The 21,697-nt window shown below is 39.0% G+C and overlaps 2 protein-coding genes across 8 annotated transcripts; both read left to right on the top strand.

Moving 5' to 3' along the window:
- The first annotated feature begins 1,219 nt into the window (after positions 1-1,219).
- p4ha2 (procollagen-proline, 2-oxoglutarate 4-dioxygenase (proline 4-hydroxylase), alpha polypeptide 2) lies at positions 1,220-15,197 on the top strand. Of its 7 annotated transcripts, none has more exons than XM_027011009.3 (16): positions 1,648-1,765; positions 5,708-5,806; positions 6,827-6,923; positions 7,077-7,228; positions 8,746-8,883; positions 9,689-9,928; positions 10,012-10,211; positions 10,406-10,582; positions 10,894-10,964; positions 11,159-11,258; positions 11,721-11,774; positions 12,586-12,645; positions 12,709-12,774; positions 13,765-13,833; positions 13,949-14,045; positions 14,441-15,197. In XM_027011009.3, exons 2-16 carry the CDS (start codon positions 5,728-5,730, stop codon positions 14,509-14,511), a joined length of 1,671 nt encoding a protein of 556 aa, XP_026866810.2. In that variant the 5' UTR covers positions 1,648-1,765; positions 5,708-5,727; the 3' UTR covers positions 14,512-15,197. The 7 variants fall into 7 exon arrangements, with proteins under 7 accessions (XP_035383282.1, XP_026866810.2, XP_026866808.2 ...); XM_027011005.3 differs by lacking the exon at positions 12,586-12,645 and adding an exon at positions 3,589-3,749 and having other exon boundaries at positions 1,653-1,765; positions 8,746-8,901; XM_035527389.2 differs by lacking the exons at positions 1,648-1,765; positions 12,586-12,645 and adding an exon at positions 1,220-1,353 and having other exon boundaries at positions 8,746-8,901.
- Positions 15,198-15,894: 697 nt separating this feature from the next.
- Positions 15,895-21,544, top strand: LOC113578021 (prolyl 4-hydroxylase subunit alpha-1). Its single transcript, XM_081719067.1, has 13 exons — positions 15,895-15,982; positions 16,794-16,901; positions 17,845-17,964; positions 18,093-18,332; positions 18,682-18,842; positions 19,196-19,372; positions 19,791-19,861; positions 20,136-20,235; positions 20,428-20,478; positions 20,679-20,738; positions 20,831-20,899; positions 21,014-21,110; positions 21,313-21,544. The coding sequence occupies exons 1-13, from the start codon at positions 15,895-15,897 to the stop codon at positions 21,381-21,383; spliced, it is 1,413 nt and encodes a 470-aa protein (XP_081575193.1). The 3' UTR covers positions 21,384-21,544.
- The last annotated feature ends 153 nt before the right edge of the window (positions 21,545-21,697 follow it).

Raw genomic sequence — 21,697 nt, 5'->3', positions numbered from 1 at the left:
GAAATGAACAAGCACTTGCTACATTACCCACACAATTCATAGCATATTATATACACAAGGGGAAAAAAAAGTATCTCCAGGTCAATTTATTCTTATTACAAGATCTGAGATTGTACAACAAAACACACTTGAAGGCTTAGCAGTGCTACATACAGGACATCTACAACACAATTCATACATAAATAAACTTGGGGTATTTTACCCTCTACTCAATCCAAGGGCAGTAGCAGCATTGCTGCATTTTAGAAATTTGTTCTTGACCAGCACAAACACTTAATGCTCTATTGTACTTAAAGATCTGTCCAATAATGCTTGCCCCAGCCCATCATTCAACAACAAACTCGACTGAATCTAACATTTGTTCTTCTTGTGTGCTTAACTTTCTTTTTACATTCTGGCAAGCATTCTTTCCTCTCTTCTGTGGCTGTGAGATCTTCTAAACCCCACTGCAACAGATGTGGTTTTAATATTCATGCACTCATGAACAGTTTAATTAGATAGTTGGAACCAAATTCTGTGGAGTAGAATAAATAACAGCTGAACTCCAGAAGCTGTGGAAGCCTTATGAAATACCTAGAACTGTTAGATGACGAATGGTTTATTTGGAGCACACTTTTAATATTTTGACAGTGAATTGCAGGGAACAAAAAGGGATTGACAATTACTGCCAATTATGGACAAAGTAATTTATATTTTCATGTCTGTGCTTGTCTGTGCAAGATCCTTACAGAGTCAAGCTTTTGACTACTCAAAGAAGCCTTTTTGAGTTGGTGCAGTTTGCTAGTTGTACACAACTTTCTGGCTGACTTCTGCTAACTGTAAATCCTTGCACATAGTAAAAACGGGATTTTTTTCCCCAGTATTTTTTCTGATATGAACGGGCTATTTAAAGGTTTTAGTCGTAAACTATTTTGTGTAAACAAAACAAATAAATCAACAAAGGATGTTCTTCCAATTGACCATTTTTGCTATTGAAAGCTGAGTTCTGCCTCAGAAGCACAAAATTGTAAGATACATATACATAAAACATCTTTGATCTTTGGCAACGTGTACGTGAAATAAAACACGTAACTCCGAAAATAGAGAACAAATACGTTCGTAATAACACTTTTTAGGGCTTTACCAGGACACGATTTCAGTGGTTATAACCCCTTAGAACATAGAGGCAACACATGTTCTAACGTTTCGCAGCTCACTTGCGAACGTGCAGTGTGTCATGGTGTTATTTACCGTAAATTCACGTCAAGCTGTAGATTAGTTCTATCGCTCCGCACACAGCCTCGCTGCCAGTCTACACCAAACCAGTGGCGAGTGTTGCTTTTGATAGAAGCCTGGATCAAATTTCCAGCCAAGGTTAGTATTCAGCCAGTGCTGCATTGTTTTATTGGAAAATTGTCATTGCAAAGACATGTTAGATCAATCCAAATATTTGTAGGTTTGGCGCGCCCAGTCTCTGGTGTCAATAAGATAGTCCTACGCTGTAATGGACTGTATAGGTGCTACATAGCAGTAATAGAAATGTTGTGACTTTAACGGTTTAAGTAGCCTGCAAACAATTCATACTATTCTGTAGGAGCCCTTGTTTTTTATGTTTACATGCGTGAGGAACGATATTGCGCGTTTTGTAGAGGATTTATGTTTCAATCCAATAGGCTAAAATGTGTGTGGCTCCTGTACGTGGCAGCCAAACAATCTGTGCAAGTATTTGGAACATAGCGGAAGAATCCAAGAGATTTTTAAGAATCTGCGTTTTTAAAAAAGAAAGGTAAACTCTCTTATTTAGTAACATCTTGCATTTTACGGAAACCGTTTTCCATATTTACGGTTTTCATGTAACCTATTATTCAAGCATCAAAAGTTGTTCACAACTAAGCTGACAGTTTCTTTCCCCTAGAACGTATGTTTAATGTTAAATACTAGTGAGTGTTTTTATACGAGCATGTGTTACGTGTAGACTCTTGAAAAAAAAAGCTTGGCAGCTTGTAAAGCTTTAAACCAAATTATTATTGAGTTTTAATGTTGCCTTGAACATCAGTGTAGACTGATCATGATGTTGAATACTGCTCTACAGTGATTTGGAAATTTCTAGAAACATTCCCAAAGTTCCTGACGCCGCCTTTGTAATTGTACAACTTTCGCGAAAGGCGGATCGGTCCTTAGAGCCTAGACAGAGATTCTATGAGCTTATCGATAGCTGGACCAGGGAAATATGTTGAGCGATACATCAATGGGATGGCACAAAAGAAAGCGCTGTTCTGATGTTGGTAAAATGTAAACGGGAACTCGTTATTAATGTCCTTAAAACATTTTTGCAACTAGTGTTAAAGGTTTATGATCCTTTATGAGTCCTGTTTAGTGTTGCTCTTCGTTTTTTAATCTTTTTTTATTGCCTAGTGAATTTGTCCTAATTTATCATTTCGTCAAAAACGTGCCTGAACCGGTATTATGTGCCAGTCTGTGCTACTACTTTTGCCACATCAGCTCCAGTATTGTATACACAAGAATCTAAATTGTAGAATAATTTAGACCATGAGGTCCAATAATAGCAGTGCGTGAAGTCACAGCCCACTGGTTTTTTGTTTGTTTGTTTTTTTTGGTCCAAGTCGGTTCATTTGTGCAATGCGTTGTTTGTGGTAGTAAAATAAGAATGTAGTTGTCTGTGTGTTCATTGAAAAGAAAAGATGGACTCACTACCAATGACCCGCTCGCACTAAGATGAAGTCTTGGCCTCCTCAGCCTGACTCTTAGCGTGGAGGCGTGGTGCTCTAGGAGTGAGACTACACTGGATAACAAACTATATATTTGTGTGGGGGTGTGTGTGTGTGAAGATTCCAGGGTACCGTACTAAAATGTAGAGTGTCCTGACGTGACGTCATGGCAAATGTCTGTAGAATTTTCCAGCTGTGTTTTAATAAGTTGGACCACTTTCTTAGCTGTGATGACTCATGATATTGCAATGTTGAGGAAATTACTAAAGGTGTTCCCATCATTCCTCATATCCCTTCAGTTTACTTTCTATGCTTACTGCATTTTCTTTTCTTATAGAACTTTAATTTATGTTGATTTACTTGTTCACATTGATGTTTGTTGTTTTATTTCTGATTAAAAACCTAAAGAAGAGGCACAGCCCTCTTTCACACTCATTGATGCAGGTTCAGCAAACTTCCCTGCTGCCTTTTATATTCCTTTATTTCATGCAGTTTTCACTGAAACACTGCAAAAGCACTTCTCTCCCATTTCCCATAATGACAGATGGAGCGGCGGAGTGAAGGTCGAGGCTTTCCAACAACTTGCATTGCTTAAACCTGTCCCTTTTTGGGGTGAAATGGAACAGGACTATCACTAGCAGCAAAGGCAGTGCGGTAATGGAAGACACTGGGACTTCAGTAATGCAGAAATCCTAAGAATTTTGAACTTTGTGGAAGCTCGTACATTGGTTATGAAGTCTCTGAAGTGAGAGTCTGATCAAAGCAAAGTCTAATCAAATCCTCTGAAGTCTTGGGAAAAGGCAGGGATGGTAGGAATAACTGAACATTTTGTGGTTTGGTAAGAAGTCCCAATTCAGACTTGTCATTTGTGTTTCTTCAGTAGTGGAATGAAGTACCCGGATTAATCTGATCTGCAGAGTCTCTCACTGCTCACTGAGCACCTACATGTCTCACCAGCAGACCTTGTGCACCCTGGTCACCTTCACTGGACTTGTGCATATCACCCAACACTCTTCCCCTTGAGTATACTGGACCTTGCTGGTATTAATTGCATATTGTATCTATATTGTGGTGTGTTGTATTATTGCATTTTATTCACTGATCCAGTGTGAGAGCCATGCTCTTGTTGCATTTGTATTTCATTTAATTATATTGCGATCAGTTATCATAAAATTTGGGCCTATATCATACATGGCAAAATCAGCTACTGCATGAACGCTATGCTGGAGTCACAATTTCGCATCTGTGATGAGCTGCTGGGAGGGTTTAAAAAAGGTTTGTGCCAAAATGCAAAACTCTGGTGATAATTGGTTTTGCACTTATCACAGAATGATAATTGTTTGTTTCCTATTTGACTGTTGGGAAAGTAATCTTGCTTGTAGGTCTATTTTGTGCTATTGGGAATAGGAGGTGCCAGCTGGGGGGGGGGGGGGGGGGGGTGTTGAAAGAGCTGCCTCAGGACAGCAGTGCTGCATGTCTGGATAGGCTCGCTTATAAAGATACAGAAAACACAGTGAAAACCCAGCTTACTTTTTCTCTACATGTAAAAATGGGAGGTGTGCTAAAAAAAGGAAATGTTACTTCCTTTTGCTGTACTTGCATATGTTTTTTTTCTTTCCATAAAGTGCAAGATGGGCTAGTGCTTAAATGAATTCCAAACACTTTCAGCAGGGGAAAAAAAAACATGAATCCTGCTTCACTTTTCCATCCAAAAAAGAAGGGAGCATGAGAAAAGGAACACCTGCAACTAAGAGAGAGAGAGAGAGTTTTCAGATGTTGAAGAGGGGCTGAGTTAACAGTTTGCTTGCTCTGCAAACTTACTTGGTGTGTAAGTCTAAGGGTCTTTGGGATAACGCAAGCTTCTCCCACTTAAATGTTAGCTGTTTTACCATCTGGCTGATGAGTGCCTGTTGAAATGGAAAAGAGCTACTGGTGAAGTAAATACACATGCATTCAGTGACATGTCAACTGTTCACATTTGCTATTGCCTGGCCTTTGTAATTCCCTGTCCCAATTCCCTGGCAGGGATGACAATCACGCTTGCATGCTAACAGAAGTTTGTCATTTACTGTAAGAAGGACTGCAAGAAGTTCTAACAGTTGACGTGCACAACTGACCAAGAGCATTGGTCATTTCTTCTAATGACTGAGCACATTTTTTTTTAAGTATCCATGAAAATAATTGAATTATTGAAATGGTAGACAGCTGTGCTAGTTATTGCTTGGATCTTCATTTTGTAGATGTTCAGTTCAACATGCATTAAGAGCTGGGTTTGGGTCACAGCCACTTTAATCCGTGACGAGTGCACCTAGTTCTTCTGGTTGGCTTCTTGTTTCTGTGCACCCAGCCGCTTGAGCTTGTACATTTTTATTACTTCCTTCTTCTCACATCTCATTCCAGTTCTGTTAAAGCTCATGTATGACTGTAGGCTAACAGTTTTTCTATAGAAACTAATGTTTTCTTTAGTTTTTTGGATTTATGTGTGACATAGAGGCTTATCTTACCCAGATTTGACCCAGATGTGAATAAAAACAATACAAAGAGGGAGAAAGAAGAAAAAACCTCAATAGGCTGTTTGGTCTTTAATGTATCCTTGTGTGCCCTGCTCTTTTGTGTATCCTGTAAATATGCTATATCAATATGCTATATCAATGAAATATATTATTTATTATACAAAATGTGTATTAATAGTCAATAGAGATCAGGTCTTGCTGTTCACAGTATTCACTGGTTTCTGTCTTGGAGCAATGACCTGATGTACACTGCAGATGTCTAGATGTGTTTAGCTCAAACATCTGTGGTCCTTTTGACCAGCCTCTGGAAACTCTGACAAATGCTTGTATTGTTCACTGGCCTACTATGAGCAGGGAAGTCTGAAGTGCCTTGCAAAGAAAAACACAAAAAGATGTGGGGTTTTTTGGGGGGGGGTGTGGGGGGGGTTGATTCTTGTTATTGCATGGCATGCAGCCCCTTGTATATATGCATCTTTCTTTTTTTAGGAGGAACCTGCCTCAGAAAGATGCACTTCCTGGCTGTGACTGTATGGGCAGTGTGCTGCCTCTTCTGTGGTATACATGCAGAGATATTCACATCAATTGGTAAACCTACAGCTTTGTTTCATTGTTATTTGTGGGGGTTTTTTTTTTTTTGGTCTAACCATTCTTATTTAAAATATACATTTATCAGGAATTGGCATTCTTAACACTTTTATGATTTTAAGATCCAAATTTGGGTTTCTGCCATTTGAGTTGGGGATAGATGGATGGATAGATATATTGAGTGTTAAGGGCCTTGCTCAGGGGCCCATCAGTGGCAACTTGGCAATGGTGGGGCTTGAACCAGCAACCTTCCAATTACAAGTCAGGTACCTTAACCATACATCAAGTATTGACTCTAACCCCTGGTCCTGAGGCTTTAATCTCACCCATTAATGTTTCCAGCTGTTTACTCTTTTTGCCGCCTGTTGTCAACTGTTGATTTAGAGAACTGAGATTCAACAAACACAAGTACACAAATGTGTGCAGAGTTCTAGTTAAGTCCTCTTTCGGAGAAAATGGAAAGTTTTCCTGGTCTCTCATTTTCATAGTCTGTTCTGAGCCAGCAGTTGGAATAGCTATTTCCCATCTCAAAAAGTTGTTGCAGGCCCACAGTCAGTATGTGGTGGTAATTGTATGCCATCCAGAACTAGAAGTAGCTGGGTGGAGACCCAACTCCTATACTTTTTTTAAGACACCATTTCTAAATATAGAACATGGCAGTATGTGGCCTTTTTCTTTTTCTACTTAATTGATCAGAGAAATATGAATTCTACAAAGAATATTAATTTTAATGCTATAAAAGAAGAAGCAAAAAACATCACTCTAAACTGTTCACATGCATATGACCCAACTCTTTCTCCAGAGTAGCATATTACCATTTCAGCTGTGGTCTGCTTACCTCAAGACATCTGCACTGTAATTCTGGCCTGCTTAGCTCTGCTTTAATATTGATAAAAATTATTAAGTGTTGCTCTAATTTCAATATTTGTATGTTATACAATGATTATACAGTTTGGGTTTTTTTTATTCTGTTTTGTGTGTTTGTTTAACCAATCTTTTGCCCTCATTGCTTGCCCTTAGGACAGATGACTGACCTGATCTTTACTGAGAGGGAGCTGGTTCAGTCCCTGAAGGAGTACATCCAAGCACAAGAGTCCAAACTTGAAACAGTGAAAAAGTATGTAGTTCCCCAAAACATATGTGGCGCATGGAGATTCCTTCCAGTCATAGTTGCATTTTATTTGAGATGCAGTAAGGTGGGGGAAAATAGGGTGTATATTAATATTTTGTTTGTGTGCTAATGTTGGTCATTTTCTGGGCCCTCACACAGCTGGGCTAACAAGCTTGATGTCCTGACACGTACCTCCACTTCGGACCCGGAGGGTTTCCTGGCTCACCCGGTCAACGCATACAAACTAGTGAAAAGGCTCAACACAGAATGGTCAGAACTGGAGAGCCTGGTGCTACACGACCCTTCTGATGGTAAAGAATAGTCTTGAATTTCATTTGGAGAGAATTCGGCTAGAAATTTTGTTTTGGGCCATTAAAGTCCTACAGGTTAGCTAAATTTAGTCAGAATGCCAGGTTTTGATGACGAAGGAAACATTCCTTGTTTAGGATTCTAATAATTAAAGCAGCTGTTTAACATTTTAAAAAATGTAATTATATTAATTAAACTGGCTAAATGTTTCTTGCATTTCACTGCTTGTTAGCCATTACTAGCATTGTTGGGTGAAGTGTTCCTTTTCTTGTCCTGCTGTAGTTCACGGTTAGGTTTATTGTGTAAGGATGAAAAAAGAATCTATGCTAATACAACCTTGTCAGTATGAGCGAGCAAGCTGAACCTTGTTATTTCTCAGAAACGCTAGCATACCAAAAGAATTGCATAGTGAGATGTATGTTTTGAAGGATAGGTTTTTGACAATGTTTTGGTGAATTTGTTACAGAAGCCAATTCCAAATGTGTTGCTCAGTAAAAGGTCCAGTGGGGAAAAGAACTAGCATGGCAGTAATTGTCTTTTTTTTTTTTTCTTACAGGAAATGTCTTTCATCTAATTTCAATGCATGTACTAGAGTTTTAACCAGGCTGAAAGATTCCTGAATTAAAGCTGTGGGTTCAGACAGACATCAGTAGCCTATATTCTCATGAAAGCCTGTTCTCTTGACACTGATTGTTTTAATCTCTGAAACATTCTAAGGCAACATATGTTTTAAGTGTTGTCAGCAAGAAGCAAACTGCTGAGCCACCATCTGTGTATTACATTTCTTGCATAGAAGGGAGCTTTCTGCATACATAACGTTCTTTGACATAAACGTCCATAACGTTTAAATGAGCTCTTGGAACAAGAGAAGGGGAAGGTGTCTTCTCTGCTCTGCCAGCTGGAGGGCGTTACCGTGGTGATGAGGGGAGCAGGCCGCCATCGATGATAATGCAGCTCCGCTTGCCTTCTGCTGAACACTGGCCTCCGTTTGAACTCCGGCCCTCTGAGAGCATGTGCTCACTTGTTGCCACGTAGAGTGTTTACAGCCGCCTCAAGATGCGTTCTTTCATGAGAATACAAGGAGGCTGAGAGAACAAATTCCACTCATTTGGGGAGGACAGAATGTGATTTGTTACTGTGTAGGGATCTGGCATCTCAGTGTGGGGCAAGCGCATGATAGCAGATTGGGGTTTTGGCTATTTCACAAGAATGATGCAATACCGAAATAAATATTGATATAACAGATGATTCCTGTAGAAGCTCATGGGTAACTCAAAGGAGTTATTCATTGGCTATAAGCATGAGGGGGGCACATTCAAGTTCTCGCTAGCCCTCTACAGTAAAGTACTACTGTACGACTTTGCTTTGAATTCTTCAGGAGCAACAAGCTGGAATGCTTCGGGATGAATGAATGAGGAAAATGTGGAAAAGGCTTTTGATGCCTAATTTGTAATATGACTTTATTGTGCTAGAGTTATACAAGCCTGCCCTCATCTTTCATTGCATCATTGTTCTCTAGGTTTCATCTCGAACATTTCAATGCACAGACAGTACTTCCCTGATGCTGAGGACGAGATGGGAGCGGCCAAGGCTCTGATGCGTCTCCAGGACACGTACCACCTGGACTCTGAGAGTTTCTCCAAAGGGAAACTGCCAGGTCAGGGGCGTATCCCTGGTAACTGACTCCCCCCCCCCCCCTTATTACCTTTCCCTTTTTTGTAAGTCCATAATATTAGCATTTTATATAATTATTGATAAAAACATTTGATATAAACATGTTGAAGTTGTCATTGTCTTTCCAAGTGTTGGATTTATATTTATTACATGTGCATCATGCAAAGAATTGCAACCTTGAATAGCTGTTCTTTATTGCCTTAAGTATTTGTAACTTTGGAGATTACAGTGCTGCAGCAATAAATTCTGGTTATTGTCAATCTGCTAAAACATGCTGAAGACAATTAATTTAATTAGTTTTCTCTTTTTGAAATCTTTGAGTCCTTTTAAAATCTTTTTTCACTCCCATCTATATTGTCAACCTTTTGTATATCAAGAAGTATCCAGTCATTATATTGTGGCACATTACAGCACATTGCAATGCTCCTCCTGATGATCCTGATCTACCTTCCTGCAGTTTACTTAAATCTTTAAAGCATAGACCTTTAAAACCTAGACCTTCTCCAACTCCATGTTCAACTCAAGACATTAAGAACATTTGTAAAATAAAACCAAAGAAAAAAAAATTGAGTTTTTGTAGTGAGGAGGCATAAAGTTTAATGCTTATCTAGTTCTAACACAACTGGTATTTTCTTGTTTGTCATGTGAAAAAGCAATCTGGTCCATACAAAATGTTTGTCATTTGTGGTTCAAAAGTTCAGGTATAAACCTGAACTGAATTTCAGTTGAAACACATTTCAGTAATAAAGACTACATTAACTCAAAACTCTTCAAACCTTGGTCTACAGGGGTGCGCTACAATGCCTTCCTGACCGTAGATGACTGCTTTGACATGGGGAAAACTGCATACAACGAGAATGACTACTATCACTCGGTGCTGTGGATGCAGCAGGCACTCAGGCAGATGGATGCCGGAGAGGAATCTAAAACTTCTAAGGCTGAGGTCCTAGACTACCTCAGCTACTCTGTCTATCGTATGGGTGACCTGCCACGAGCCATCGAGCTTACCCGACGACTCCTGTCCATTGGTAATCTTTCTTTAAAACAGAAGTAGTTAAAGCAATGGTTCCTGAACAAAATCATTGAACCCTTTACCTCTGTGCACTGACAGATCCCAGCCACCAGAGGGCAGGAGGGAACCTGCGCTACTTTGAGCAGCTGCTCTCCAAGGAGCTAAGGGAAAAGGGTCATGACGAGCAGGAGCCTGCCGACGAGAAGCCCATTCAGCTAGGAACCTATGAGCGTCCCAAAGACTACCTGCCCGAGAGGGAGATTTACGAGTCGCTGTGCAGAGGGGAGGGTGTCAAGATGGTGAGCATCCATGTGATAGAAGGGTGCAGTGGAGATAGTCAGAGATCGCAAAGGATTTGATTAATTTACCATGATGGTTTGTATAATACCAGTACAATCTTTGTAGCGTGTATGTAACATGTCTTAGCAAGGAAATGTAAGATTGACAGACTGTTTTAAATGTTAGATGCTGAGCTAACTGTGGCTTCCCACAGACTTCACGTAGGCTAAGTAGGCTGTTCTGCCGCTACCAAGATGGGAACCGGAACCCTCGCCTCCTTCTCAAGCCTATGAAGGAGGAGGATGAGTGGGACAATCCGCACATCGTCCGCTACCTGGAGGTTCTCTCTGATGAAGAAATCGAGAAGATCAAAGAGCTGGCCAAACCAAGGGTAAGCCTTAAGCAATCAAACTACACAAGCATGGGTGTTTGTTCAGATTATACAAACTGACAATGAAGGCTGGAGGTTATGCTTTTGAAATCCATTTTACTAAATGTTTTTTTTTTTTAGGCTATATGCCACCAGACGTTTTTTTTCCCACCTTCAGACTCTTGACTTTAGAAAGATTTGTCTAAAGAGTCTGTTGCACAACCAGTCTGCAACAGTGTTAATGGTTGGTCAGTGGAGGCATTTGAAATTCGCTTTATTGTAGAAAAATATTGATTTGATACCCTCTTAGTGCGATTGATTTTTCTGTCTAGCTGGCGAGAGCCACTGTGCGAGATCCAAAAACAGGTGTCCTGATAACAGCACATTACAGAGTGTCTAAGAGGTGAGTCAGCAAGAATGACACATCTTTCTCCGTTAAAACCTGAGCGTCCATTCAACAAACCTGTCACCATAAAAACCAAAGCTGTAACCATGAGAGTGTCTGACCAATGAATTTAAATCAGAAGGTGAGGCATGTAGGTTGGAGAATGGAACCATTGCTTTGCTGTTATAGTCCTGTGTGTCTGTAACCTCCAGCGCATGGTTGGAAGCAGAGGAGGACCCAGTCATTGCACGTGTTAACCAGAGAATAGAAGATGTTACCGCTTTGTCAGTGGATACTGCTGAACTTCTCCAGGTTTTTAAATGCTTTATAAAACTACACCTTGTAATATAACTTCCTTTGAAGTACCATTTGGGATCCAGCTAGATACAGTTTTGTTTTGTTTTTCTTTGGCGCTGTATAGGTTCTATATTTTCTTTTCACTCTTTTACCACTCTTATATCCTTCATGTTTACATGTCTGTGTGTTGCTACACATAAAACATTGTCTACATGTAGATCTGTAAGTGTCAGTCATTTGAGTCCCAGGCAGAATGTTTGAAACACAGGGTTAACCTCTTAGCCTTGTTACTCAAATAAAACAAGACCTATTTATTTATTCTCAGTTGGCTGTTGGTGAGTGCTCAAATAGCTCTTTTGCTTTCACTGGCTTCTTGTTTGCAGTGAACGAATTATCTTGTTCATGTTGCATAAACAGATCTATGGTTTTGGCATCTGAACGGTATGTTTTTTATTTTTTCTCTCTCTATTTGTGCAGGTGGCTAACTATGGGGTCGGAGGACAATATGAGCCACATTATGATTTCTCCAGGGTAAGTTTGTTGTACACAGCTTTGCAAAGCAACAGTGTTTTTGTGTGAAACTAAGAACAGGCCTGCTGCTACACTCAGGCTAGTATTATGTTACATATCATCATTATGTATATTCGCAAATGTCAAATATCGTACCAGGGCTTATTAAGTGACAATTTTCAATTCATATTATAATCATATCATCGATTTCTCTCATTATTTGAGATCTGAATTTCCTAACAGTGTAATAAATGTATATATTCACAGTTAAACATAATGTTGGAAACCACTAACAAAAAAGTAAATAAATCCAACCTCCTTTACAAAAGGAAGTGAGTATCATACATTAATGTAATGCTAATTGTGGACCACATAGAAATTGTTAGTCCACATAGAAAATGGATTTAGAAACTACTAGTTTGTAGATTAACTTATGGGTTTCTTTTTTGGTACTTCACTGCAAATAGTTCTTATTAAGACGATGGACTTCTGTGTGCACATTTAATATATATGTAGTGCTTAAGCGTTATAGATTTATCTCTGACTTTTTCATTTCTGTTGGTTCACAATTTAGTGTTACCATTTTCTCCTTAATTTTTTACATACAATTGCGAACCAGGGGCTACACTGAGAGCAAATATCGCAGACACCTGGGCTTACCGGTTTAGAATTTAGTTGCCCAGGAGTTTGCAACCCAGTGCAGTGTCTGTGTGTAGCTGCTATGCTTTGCCCCAGTGTATGTTTTGTCGAGGCTCCATTGTTGTGTGGTGAGTGGCAACCCCTGGGCCTGTGCACTTCAAATTGGGTTTAAAGTTGCGAATATCTGTTGCAGCGCCCTTTTGACAGCAACCTCAAGGTTGATGGAAATAGGCTTGCCACCTATCTGAACTATGTAAGTACACGCGTGCTTTGAAACAAGCCCCCTGCCTTTCACTCTGAAATTTTATCTTCATAGAAAGACGAGCCAGAAGCTTTCAAATCGTTAGGCACAGGAAATCGGGTGGCTACTTATTTAAATTATGTAAGTATGCAGCCCCTCGTCCTGTGGTGCCAAAGTCACGCCGAGACACTCTTGCGAATGCGTGCAACTGTCCTTGCCATAGCTGGCTTATTTCACCAGCACACTCCCTGTAATGGACTAATTGACTGACATGGTAATTACAGTAAGTTAAGATTGTGGCAGGCCAATTAGAATGTCTATTAGGAAAAGCAATGTGCCATAGAACATGCTGACTCTTTATGCTGGGCAGTGTGCATATGCCTTAAATATCAGTCTTTAAAGTTCAGTTCTGTAGTGTAAGGCTGTGGTGTCTGCTCCAGTGCAATATCAAGAGTTATATGAACTTGTTATTGCATTTACCTTTGCAAAAAAGAAAAAAAGAATGCCACTTGTTTTGTATTACTTACTAATGAAAAGAGCGTGTTATACTGTGCATGACTATGTATGTGATGAATAAACCGAACTTGAACTTGAGTATGTTATCATTATCATTGAAAATAATCATGAGGCTTTGAAACAGTTGCTTTGTTAACCATTAACTCAGTTTAATTGATAGTAAGTTATCAAGATAACACACAATCTCATGGCTCAGTTCCACTGGGGACCGAAATTACACATCAGTCACCAGTGATTTGCAAACAGCTACTGTTTTATGTTCTCTATCTCGGATGCACTTGATGCAAATGTAATTAATTATACATATCTTATTAATGTTTATAAATGTTATTCCTGAAATATTAACTTCATTTTAAACTAGATTTTTAGACTATGCCTTGTTTCATTGCTATATTTTAGGAAGGTTACAAAATATTCAGTTCCACAATATATCTGTTCTTGTTTGCATATAAATATAACTATAATTGTCAGCATTCGGTTTGTATTAGATTGAGATACATATTGTGGTGGTACATGCAGAAGTAATACACTTAAAGGTATATTGTATCTTATGAAATTGGACCAAGAACGTAGTGCAGGTCATTGCTCCTAATATGTTTTGTCTGTTTCTGGTAGATGAGCGACGTCGAAGCTGGTGGAGCCACTGTGTTCCCGGATTTCGGAGCTGCTATCAAGCCAAGAAAGGTAGGATCCTCTTTACCTGTCCTCACCTCCATATGCTGCTTCATTAGATAGGCAAGGAGGTCATTAACATTTATTGTGTCTGTACGTTGTCTCTATTTCACTGTTGTGCTGCCAGGGTACTGCAGTGTTCTGGTACAACCTCTTCAGGAGTGGAGAGGGAGACTACCGAACGAGGCATGCAGCCTGCCCTGTACTAGTGGGGAGTAAATGGGGTAAGTAGGAGGGGCACAACACAGTTTAGATTAATGATGGAGGTTCCTAACACAGTGAAAATAAGTACTATTAATGCTGGTGCTCAAGACTGCTAAAGTTTTTCTGACAATCAAACTTACCAGTTATCTCATCCCATCAGTTTTATGCAGAAACAATGTTGTGCAGTTTTAAAAATAATCAAATTGCCCCCACCTGTCATGGTGTATTACAAATCGGCTTTATCACACACACCTTATTTCAACAAAATGCTACAGCGTTACAAAGTCATGTCCAGGTGAAAAGCATTTTTCACCAAAAGATTTTACTTGGAAGAAGTTCCTTCAGCATGAATCAGCTTTTACTGCATTATAGTGTACATCCCTTTAACCTCCACATGTTCCTGTGTCTTTGGCAGTATCAAACAAATGGTTCCATGAGCGAGGGCAGGAGTTCAGGCGACCATGTGGCCTCACAGAGGTGGATTGAGGTGACCTCGCCGGTCTTAAACCAGCACTCCGCTCCACCTGCAATGCTTGGACTGTGACACATAACAAACCCATACACCACACTCCGAACTCTGGTGCTCTGGTCTTGGATGTCATGGTTTACTTTTTCAGACTAAGTCAGTCAGCTTTGGTAGCCATGTTGAACACTTGCGTTTTCAGAATCTGTGGTGATAAGGTCACGGTAGCCGTCACACTTTGTAAGGCATCCAAAGTTCCTGGCCTTAAAGGGATTTCCTTTTTTTGTTCAACTGTCAATATTTCTTTTCTTTCTTTTATTTTTTTCCATAACATATACTGTTACTTATTGGGTGCTGGAGTGTTTATTGTGACTATTGTGCATTTTGTTTCGTCAGTAAAAAGGCCCAGCGAAGCTTTTGTCCCCTGTTGTCCACATTGTGTGCCAAAATAGAAACTGAGGAAGAGGAGAGGAGCTCGTTGGAATACAGATACACTTGGGGTTCACCTTAGTCTCCATTCGTTGAATCAAAAAGGGGTTGGCTAGAATTTAAGATTGCTAACTTTTTCAGAAGGTCAAAATATTTTTGTTGTTCTTTTGTTTTTTATTTATAGAATGCATAAATTATTGTACTGTTTTATGGTATTTCATGTTTTAATTGCATATACAAATGTAATATATGCTGTACAATAAACAGTGTCCCTTTTAAATGGTGTGTATGTGTGTTTGCAACGCTCATGAATGACCTGGTTTATGGAATATTGATCGACAGTCTGTGAAGGTATTATTTGTTGAAATTCATACTTTTGGAAAACTTGAGGCCTGTTGGACGTTGTTCATTGCACCTTTTGAAAAAATAAGTATTGTGTCAAAACTGGGTGACCTTTTTTTCTCTGGTTAGTCATATAATTATGCCCAGTTTGTCACACTGTACAGATTGCATAAACATTTGTAATTCTTGCATTTTTGCTGGCTGCTCCCATAGAATTAGTTCAAAACTTTAGCCATTTGTTTTCATAAGACTGCAGTGACCAGAACTCTGTGACAGCATGTTAGTATGCTATTGTTATTCTGTTAGCCAAAACCACCTAATTGGGTATTGCAATACTAAGCTATTTAAAGTGTGGCAAAAACACGTCTTTGTCGTCAGGAAATCGGCATGTCTCACAACTGATGGTCCTCCTACTGAAACATTGTTTCAAAACATAACTACCTGGCTTACTGCCTTTGTTCTGATTGTTTGCTTATAACCTCATAGGGATTTTTGAGTTTGTGGACCTATTATGTTTGGTTTTGCTTTTTAGAAGCAAAATTAAGGAGCTTGCCCCATCACCTTTTGTCTGTGTACTGAACACTTGTAAGGTGTCCATTTCGTTGCTGTGTGCTGTGTTTAACTACGTTCTGGCAATGGAGACAGTGGAGATGAAGGTGATCATTATAATGATATCGCACTGGATTTTCTGTGGTGGAATGAATGAGTTCTACTCATCAACAGGTAGTGTATAGTTAGATTATTATGACAAATTGTTTAAATTGTAATCTTGTATGTTTCTTAAACCTAGAAAGGTATTAATTTCATTTTTATCATTGGAAACTGTAATGTACTTAAATATATGTAGTGGTCTAATAACTTCCAAACAAAAGTATAAAGCAGTGTGCTCATTTTATAATTGCATAAACAGTAAGTGTAGTAATGTTGCAGTTATGTTCTCAAATATCATGACTCCAGTTTTAACACTGTTAAAACTAATCATTATTTGAAAATGGCTGATACATTACTCACGTTGCATTCTCTGCTTTTTTTTTTCTTTTTACATAAAAGACCTTCATGTGTTATTTGTTGTGTCTTTGCAAATTAAAAGGTGGGCTAAAATACATGTTAAGGCAGATTATGCTTTACAGATCATATGACACAGCTTATTGATTTAAAGAAGGATTTTTCTGAAAGTCTTGAACACTACATCACAGCTTTGGAAAACCAGACAAACCTACTCAAAAGGTAACTGTAATACTGTTAATTATAAATAATCAACATCAAACTGAATATGGTACTCTTACAGTTCAATGAATGCCTTGTTGTCTTTCTGAAAAGATGCATAAATTTTGCTGAAGGTTTATATCTGTTTTTTACATTTTGCTTCATAAAAACTTCAAAAATACACAGCAACAAAGAGTCCATAAAAATAGCATGTAATGTACATTAAAGTGCTTACACACAAGCCCCCCCAAAAATTGTTCAACCAATGTGCTTGTTTTGGACAGAGCTTTTCATGGCCTTGAGACTGTTTCTGTTGATTCCTCTGAAGACCCTGAAAGGTTCATCAGCAACCCCCTCACAGCATTCAGGCTTGTGAGACATCTGAAGAATGCAGGCACAGCCATTGAAGAAGTCGCCAGAAGAAACCTCTCAGAGGGTGAACTAGCAGTGTACATACAGTTAAAAAGCCATTTAGCCAGTTAGACATCAGTACATCTGCCCAGAGTTGCCAGAATTCATCATCTTATTGGGAAAACTGTCTAAATGACAATTAGCCAATTTGCTACACTTTCTATCTTTCATGACGTCTGCTAGTAAACTCAGGGTTAAAACAAGGTTGCTGCTAAGGTGAATCCAGGAGCAGTAGTGTTTTTTCATACCTGTCATATGACTCCTCTTTCACAAATACCACAGATATTTTTGTTCTGTTGCACATTCAGCCAGGATGTCTTCTCTTTTGTAATTCCACCACTTGACAGGAAGAGTCACTACCTTGTATCTCATGAATTAACATTAACTGTCTAAATTAACTTGGGCTCACATACGAAGAACAATAGTTTATTTGCAGCTATGATTAGCCAATGGAGAGAGCAGCTGCAACATTTGAGGAAATAATGTAATATTCTCTATCCCCTGGATTGTTGCCTGGCTCTTTATACAGTTCTAATTGGAGATGTTAAGGATATATGAGAAATGGTTGCCAGTGTTTATTGCATAATGGTAACTAATGTAGTGAGAGTCTGTGATCTAACATACCTCATAACATGCCTGAGCTAGTAATCAAGCACTGAATTTATGTCTCAGGTGTATTAGAGCAGGATTATTGTAAAATATGTCACAGCTGAGGATACTCAAAGACTGGGCTGGGTAGCAAGGGTTATTGGGCAATGTCAAACTAGACTGGTTTTGTAAGATGAAGGTGGCATGCAGAAGTGCATCCTGCATTAGTTCATTTCTAGCAGATTTGCTATAGGTTTGGTTCTCCATTTCATCTCTGTGCCAGCTGTAAAATACATGCTCATTTTCTGGAGTAGCAATGATTTTCCAGCATCAATTTAACTCACTATTGACTTTTTCTTTGGAATGTCTCTTCTGTATAGATTTCAGTGCCCTGATGTCAAAAGTTGATCTGCTCCCCAGTTACACTGATTTAGAAGGGGTAGTAATAGCCATGCTTAGACTGCAGGACCTATACAAACTAGATCCACAGAAAATGACTGGTGAGTCTCATGCTTACCGGTTATCCATCTTTTGCTCGTGTTGACCAAAGACACTTCTTCTGAAGACCTCTACTGGGGTTTACATTTTTGTAAAAATGTTAACGTTTTAACTATTCTCTTATTGTTAGGATTGGAAAATACTTTGAACCTGGATCCAGATGAATGTTTCCAAATTGCTGTGGTGGCTCACCAGAATCATCGGTTCCAGTATGGGACTCTTTGGATGCAGGAAACCCTGAGGAAGCTTGATAAAGCTACAGATGCTGCAGTAACCATACAGCAAGTTCTGCAACTCCTTGCTTCTGTTCCACTTTCAGCAGGGACTTTGCCCATTACCCTTGGGCTAAGCCAGCATTTACTACTGCATGGTGAATCTGAGTTCTACAGCTTTAATTTTTTTTCTATTTTCTATATTTATATTATTTTCATATTTAGACCTGGCATCGTGGAATGTTTTTATTTTGTATCAAGTTCAAAGTTCATTACTAAAGGTCACATTGCTTTTGCATGTACCAAACTAGATCAAAAACGTTTTCATGTGTGCATGAATCAAGTGATTACATGAAAGTTATGCTCTAAAGTATAATACCTAACATTTTAATAATCAAATAGGATGCCCTGTAACTTAAACACATATTTAAAGTCTTATTTGTAAAGTGTTTCCAAGGTTTCTTTTTTTTCTTTTTTTTTTTGTTCTTGTTTTTTTTTTCTCCTCAGATATCATGGACCTGAATCTAGCACATCTCAGCAGGCTGGAAGAAAGTCTTACAGGCTGGAATGAGTCACAACTCTCCATCTCTCCTTTTGACAAAGCTCCTCTGGGTCATCCATGGTACAGTGACTATGAGGCCTTGTGTAGAGGAGAAGGGACCAAAATGGTAAGGGAGGTTAAAGCAAGGCGATAGACTAGCAGAAAAACTGTATGATTCATTACAATGAAGCATCATTACAAAGAAAATCTGCTTCCATCAATATTGGCTTATATTGAAAATGCAAGTGAGTGGATGTGAGTAAATAAAATGTGCTAAAATAAGCATAAATCTGTTGTGTTGACATTTTAATATATAACCAAATAGATGTTTTAGAGGAACATTATCCAAAGAAAATGGAAAATGATTGTGTGACCAAAATGATCATTTTTGCTAGTATTGCTCAGTCCTGAAGCTTTGACCAATGGTATGCTATGAATAACCCCCTCTTCCTCATATCCAATGTCTATTTTCATGGGCAGACCCCTCAGAGACAGAGGAAGATGGTTTGTAGATACACAACAGGGGGAGGGAACCCTCGGCTGATGTATGCCCCTGCTAAGCAGGAGCAGGAGTGGGACCAACCCCTCATCCTCAGATTTCATGACTTTTTGACCCTAAGTGAGATTGAAGTGATCAAAGGACTTTCCAGGTCAAAGGTGAGTCTAAAAATTTAACCTTGTGAGTGTGTCTATAACTGTACATTATAGGACACAGCATTTTGAAAGCATGTTTGGCATTACATCTGTGCTTTTTTCAGCATTTTGTTTAGGTAATATATTTATGTCACAGGAGCAAAGAAATTGAGCTTATGGGGAATTTTTTGTCTAGAAATCTTTGAGAAATGCTTGAATTACCATTATTTTCATAGCATGCTTTTTTCAGAATTTTAAAATTGTATATATATATATATATATATAAAATACTTATGATGTTTATTGAAAGTATTGGTACCTGTTATGTAATTATGCAATACATACTTTTCATTACATTAAATAGTAAATGATGCGCATCCAGGTTATGACCAACAACAAGCAGTAGCTGCTGTAATGCTGTAGCATTTCTTTTTGTGTTTAGCTTGCCAGAGCTAAAGTTGTGGACCCAGTCACAGGGAAAAAGGTTTCCACCAAAGTACGTGTGTCAAAAAGGTAAGCAGTGATTAGTATGAAATACACGAGGAAGTCATATGAGAAACGCAGAGAATATTTCACAAGCATGTGTGGAAAAAGAGCCACAATTAAATTTATCTTAAAAACATGATTTCACATGACTTCTGATTTACCTGGGAGCCTATTTTGCTGTCTGTAGTGAATTTTAAAATGGGATTCATTTCAGACTTGGGTGTAAATATGACTGACTGACTGACTCTCTCTCTCTCTCTCTCTCTCTCTCTCTCTCTCTCTCTCTCTCTCTCTCTCTCAGTGCCTGGTTGTCTGAAGATGATAGTCCAGTGGTTGCCCGTGTCAATCAACGCACAGCCGATGTGACTGGGCTGGATATGGAAACAGCAGAGGAGCTCCAGGTTAAAATATTAAAGTGTTCATCATTAAGTAGTAATTTGGCCACTTTTAACTTTTTGGTGTATGAAAGAGGGTTCTGTGGGCTCCGACTTACTGTGTCACTGCTTCCTAACCCTGTGGAAACTGGACTGACTTACGACTTAGTGAGCCACGATTCATATCACACAAAGCAGAATGTGTCTTTTCTCTTTCAGGTTGCAAACTATGGAATTGGAGGACAATATGAACCACACTATGACTCAGCGGTGGGCACCTGCTGATTCTGTTTTCATGCTATACAATTTTAGCTGCAGTTATGTAGTGGGCATATATTAACATAGAGTAGTAACATATAGTATAGAAGTAGTTTTGAAAACTCACTTGTAGTACTTGATCTGTATTCAAAATATCTAATATATATTGCATAAATATATAACAAAAAGAAACCTCTTTCGTCTCTGTACAGCTTGTGAATGACTCTTATGATGAACTCCAAGGAAGAAGAATCGCAACTGTCTTGGTCTATGTAAGACCTGTTAAAAGGACTTTCTTTGACCAGAGGTTTAGTTTATACCACGCTGTGTCAAGTTCATTATTAACCTGCCCTATTTGTGTCAGATGAGTGATGTGGAAGTGGGAGGGGCCACCGTGTTTCCAAGCATTGGTGCAGCGCTTAGACCTAAAATGGTTAGTGAACCTCTCAGTCTCTACTACACTGAAAGTGACTGCTATGGCTGCTAGGGTAGCAGAATGTAAATGTCATTTTAAAGCAGAATGTTGCTCACCTCTGTGCTTTCGCAGCAATCGGCAGTAGTATGGTACAACCTGCTGAAGAGTGGAGAGGAAGATGCCCGAACCCTGCACGCTGGGTGCCCTGTTTTTCTAGGCAGTAAGTGGGGTGAGTTTCCAAAATCAACAGTTCCATATAATGTGTTTCATAGTCTAGGACTTGGTCTTTCTTAGTCTAGGACTTGGTCTTAAACTGTATCTGGAAGTGTAAGCTTTCCATCAAAGATTTGATATTTGATGCCATTTAAATATTCTCACAAGAGATGCTTTACAAAAATGTTCAAAAGTGTTTCTTGTCAATTTTGATGCAGTTGCAAATAAGTGGATCCGCTCAAGGGGACAAGAATTCAGGAGGAAGTGCTCTCTGTCCAGGACTGACTGAGTCCAGGAGGATGTGCTCTCTGTCCTAGACTGAGTCCAAGAATGTCAACCCAAAGGCATTCTTCTAACCCAACCTAACTTTGATTTCCCAAAATATTTCCCCCAGTGTGATGTAACCTCAGCTCCAGCAAAGTTCATGGGAAATTAGGACTAAGAGGTTTGACCAGTACTATGTCAAAGAAGATGAGCTGAGTTGCCTCTGTACTGATGTAAAATGGCTATTGTGTACAAAGTAACAGAACCTCTGAATAAAAGGAAGAGAGTGACAGAGTAATTCATTTTTTAAATTTAGTGATTTTTTTTGTTCTACATCTG

Source organism: Electrophorus electricus, chromosome 8 (assembly GCF_041902795.1).
Source record: "Electrophorus electricus isolate QZ-2024a chromosome 8, ASM4190279v1, whole genome shotgun sequence".
NCBI classification, from domain to species: domain Eukaryota; kingdom Metazoa; phylum Chordata; class Actinopteri; order Gymnotiformes; family Gymnotidae; genus Electrophorus; species Electrophorus electricus.
This window is presented reverse-complemented; position numbering and strand designations above follow the sequence as displayed.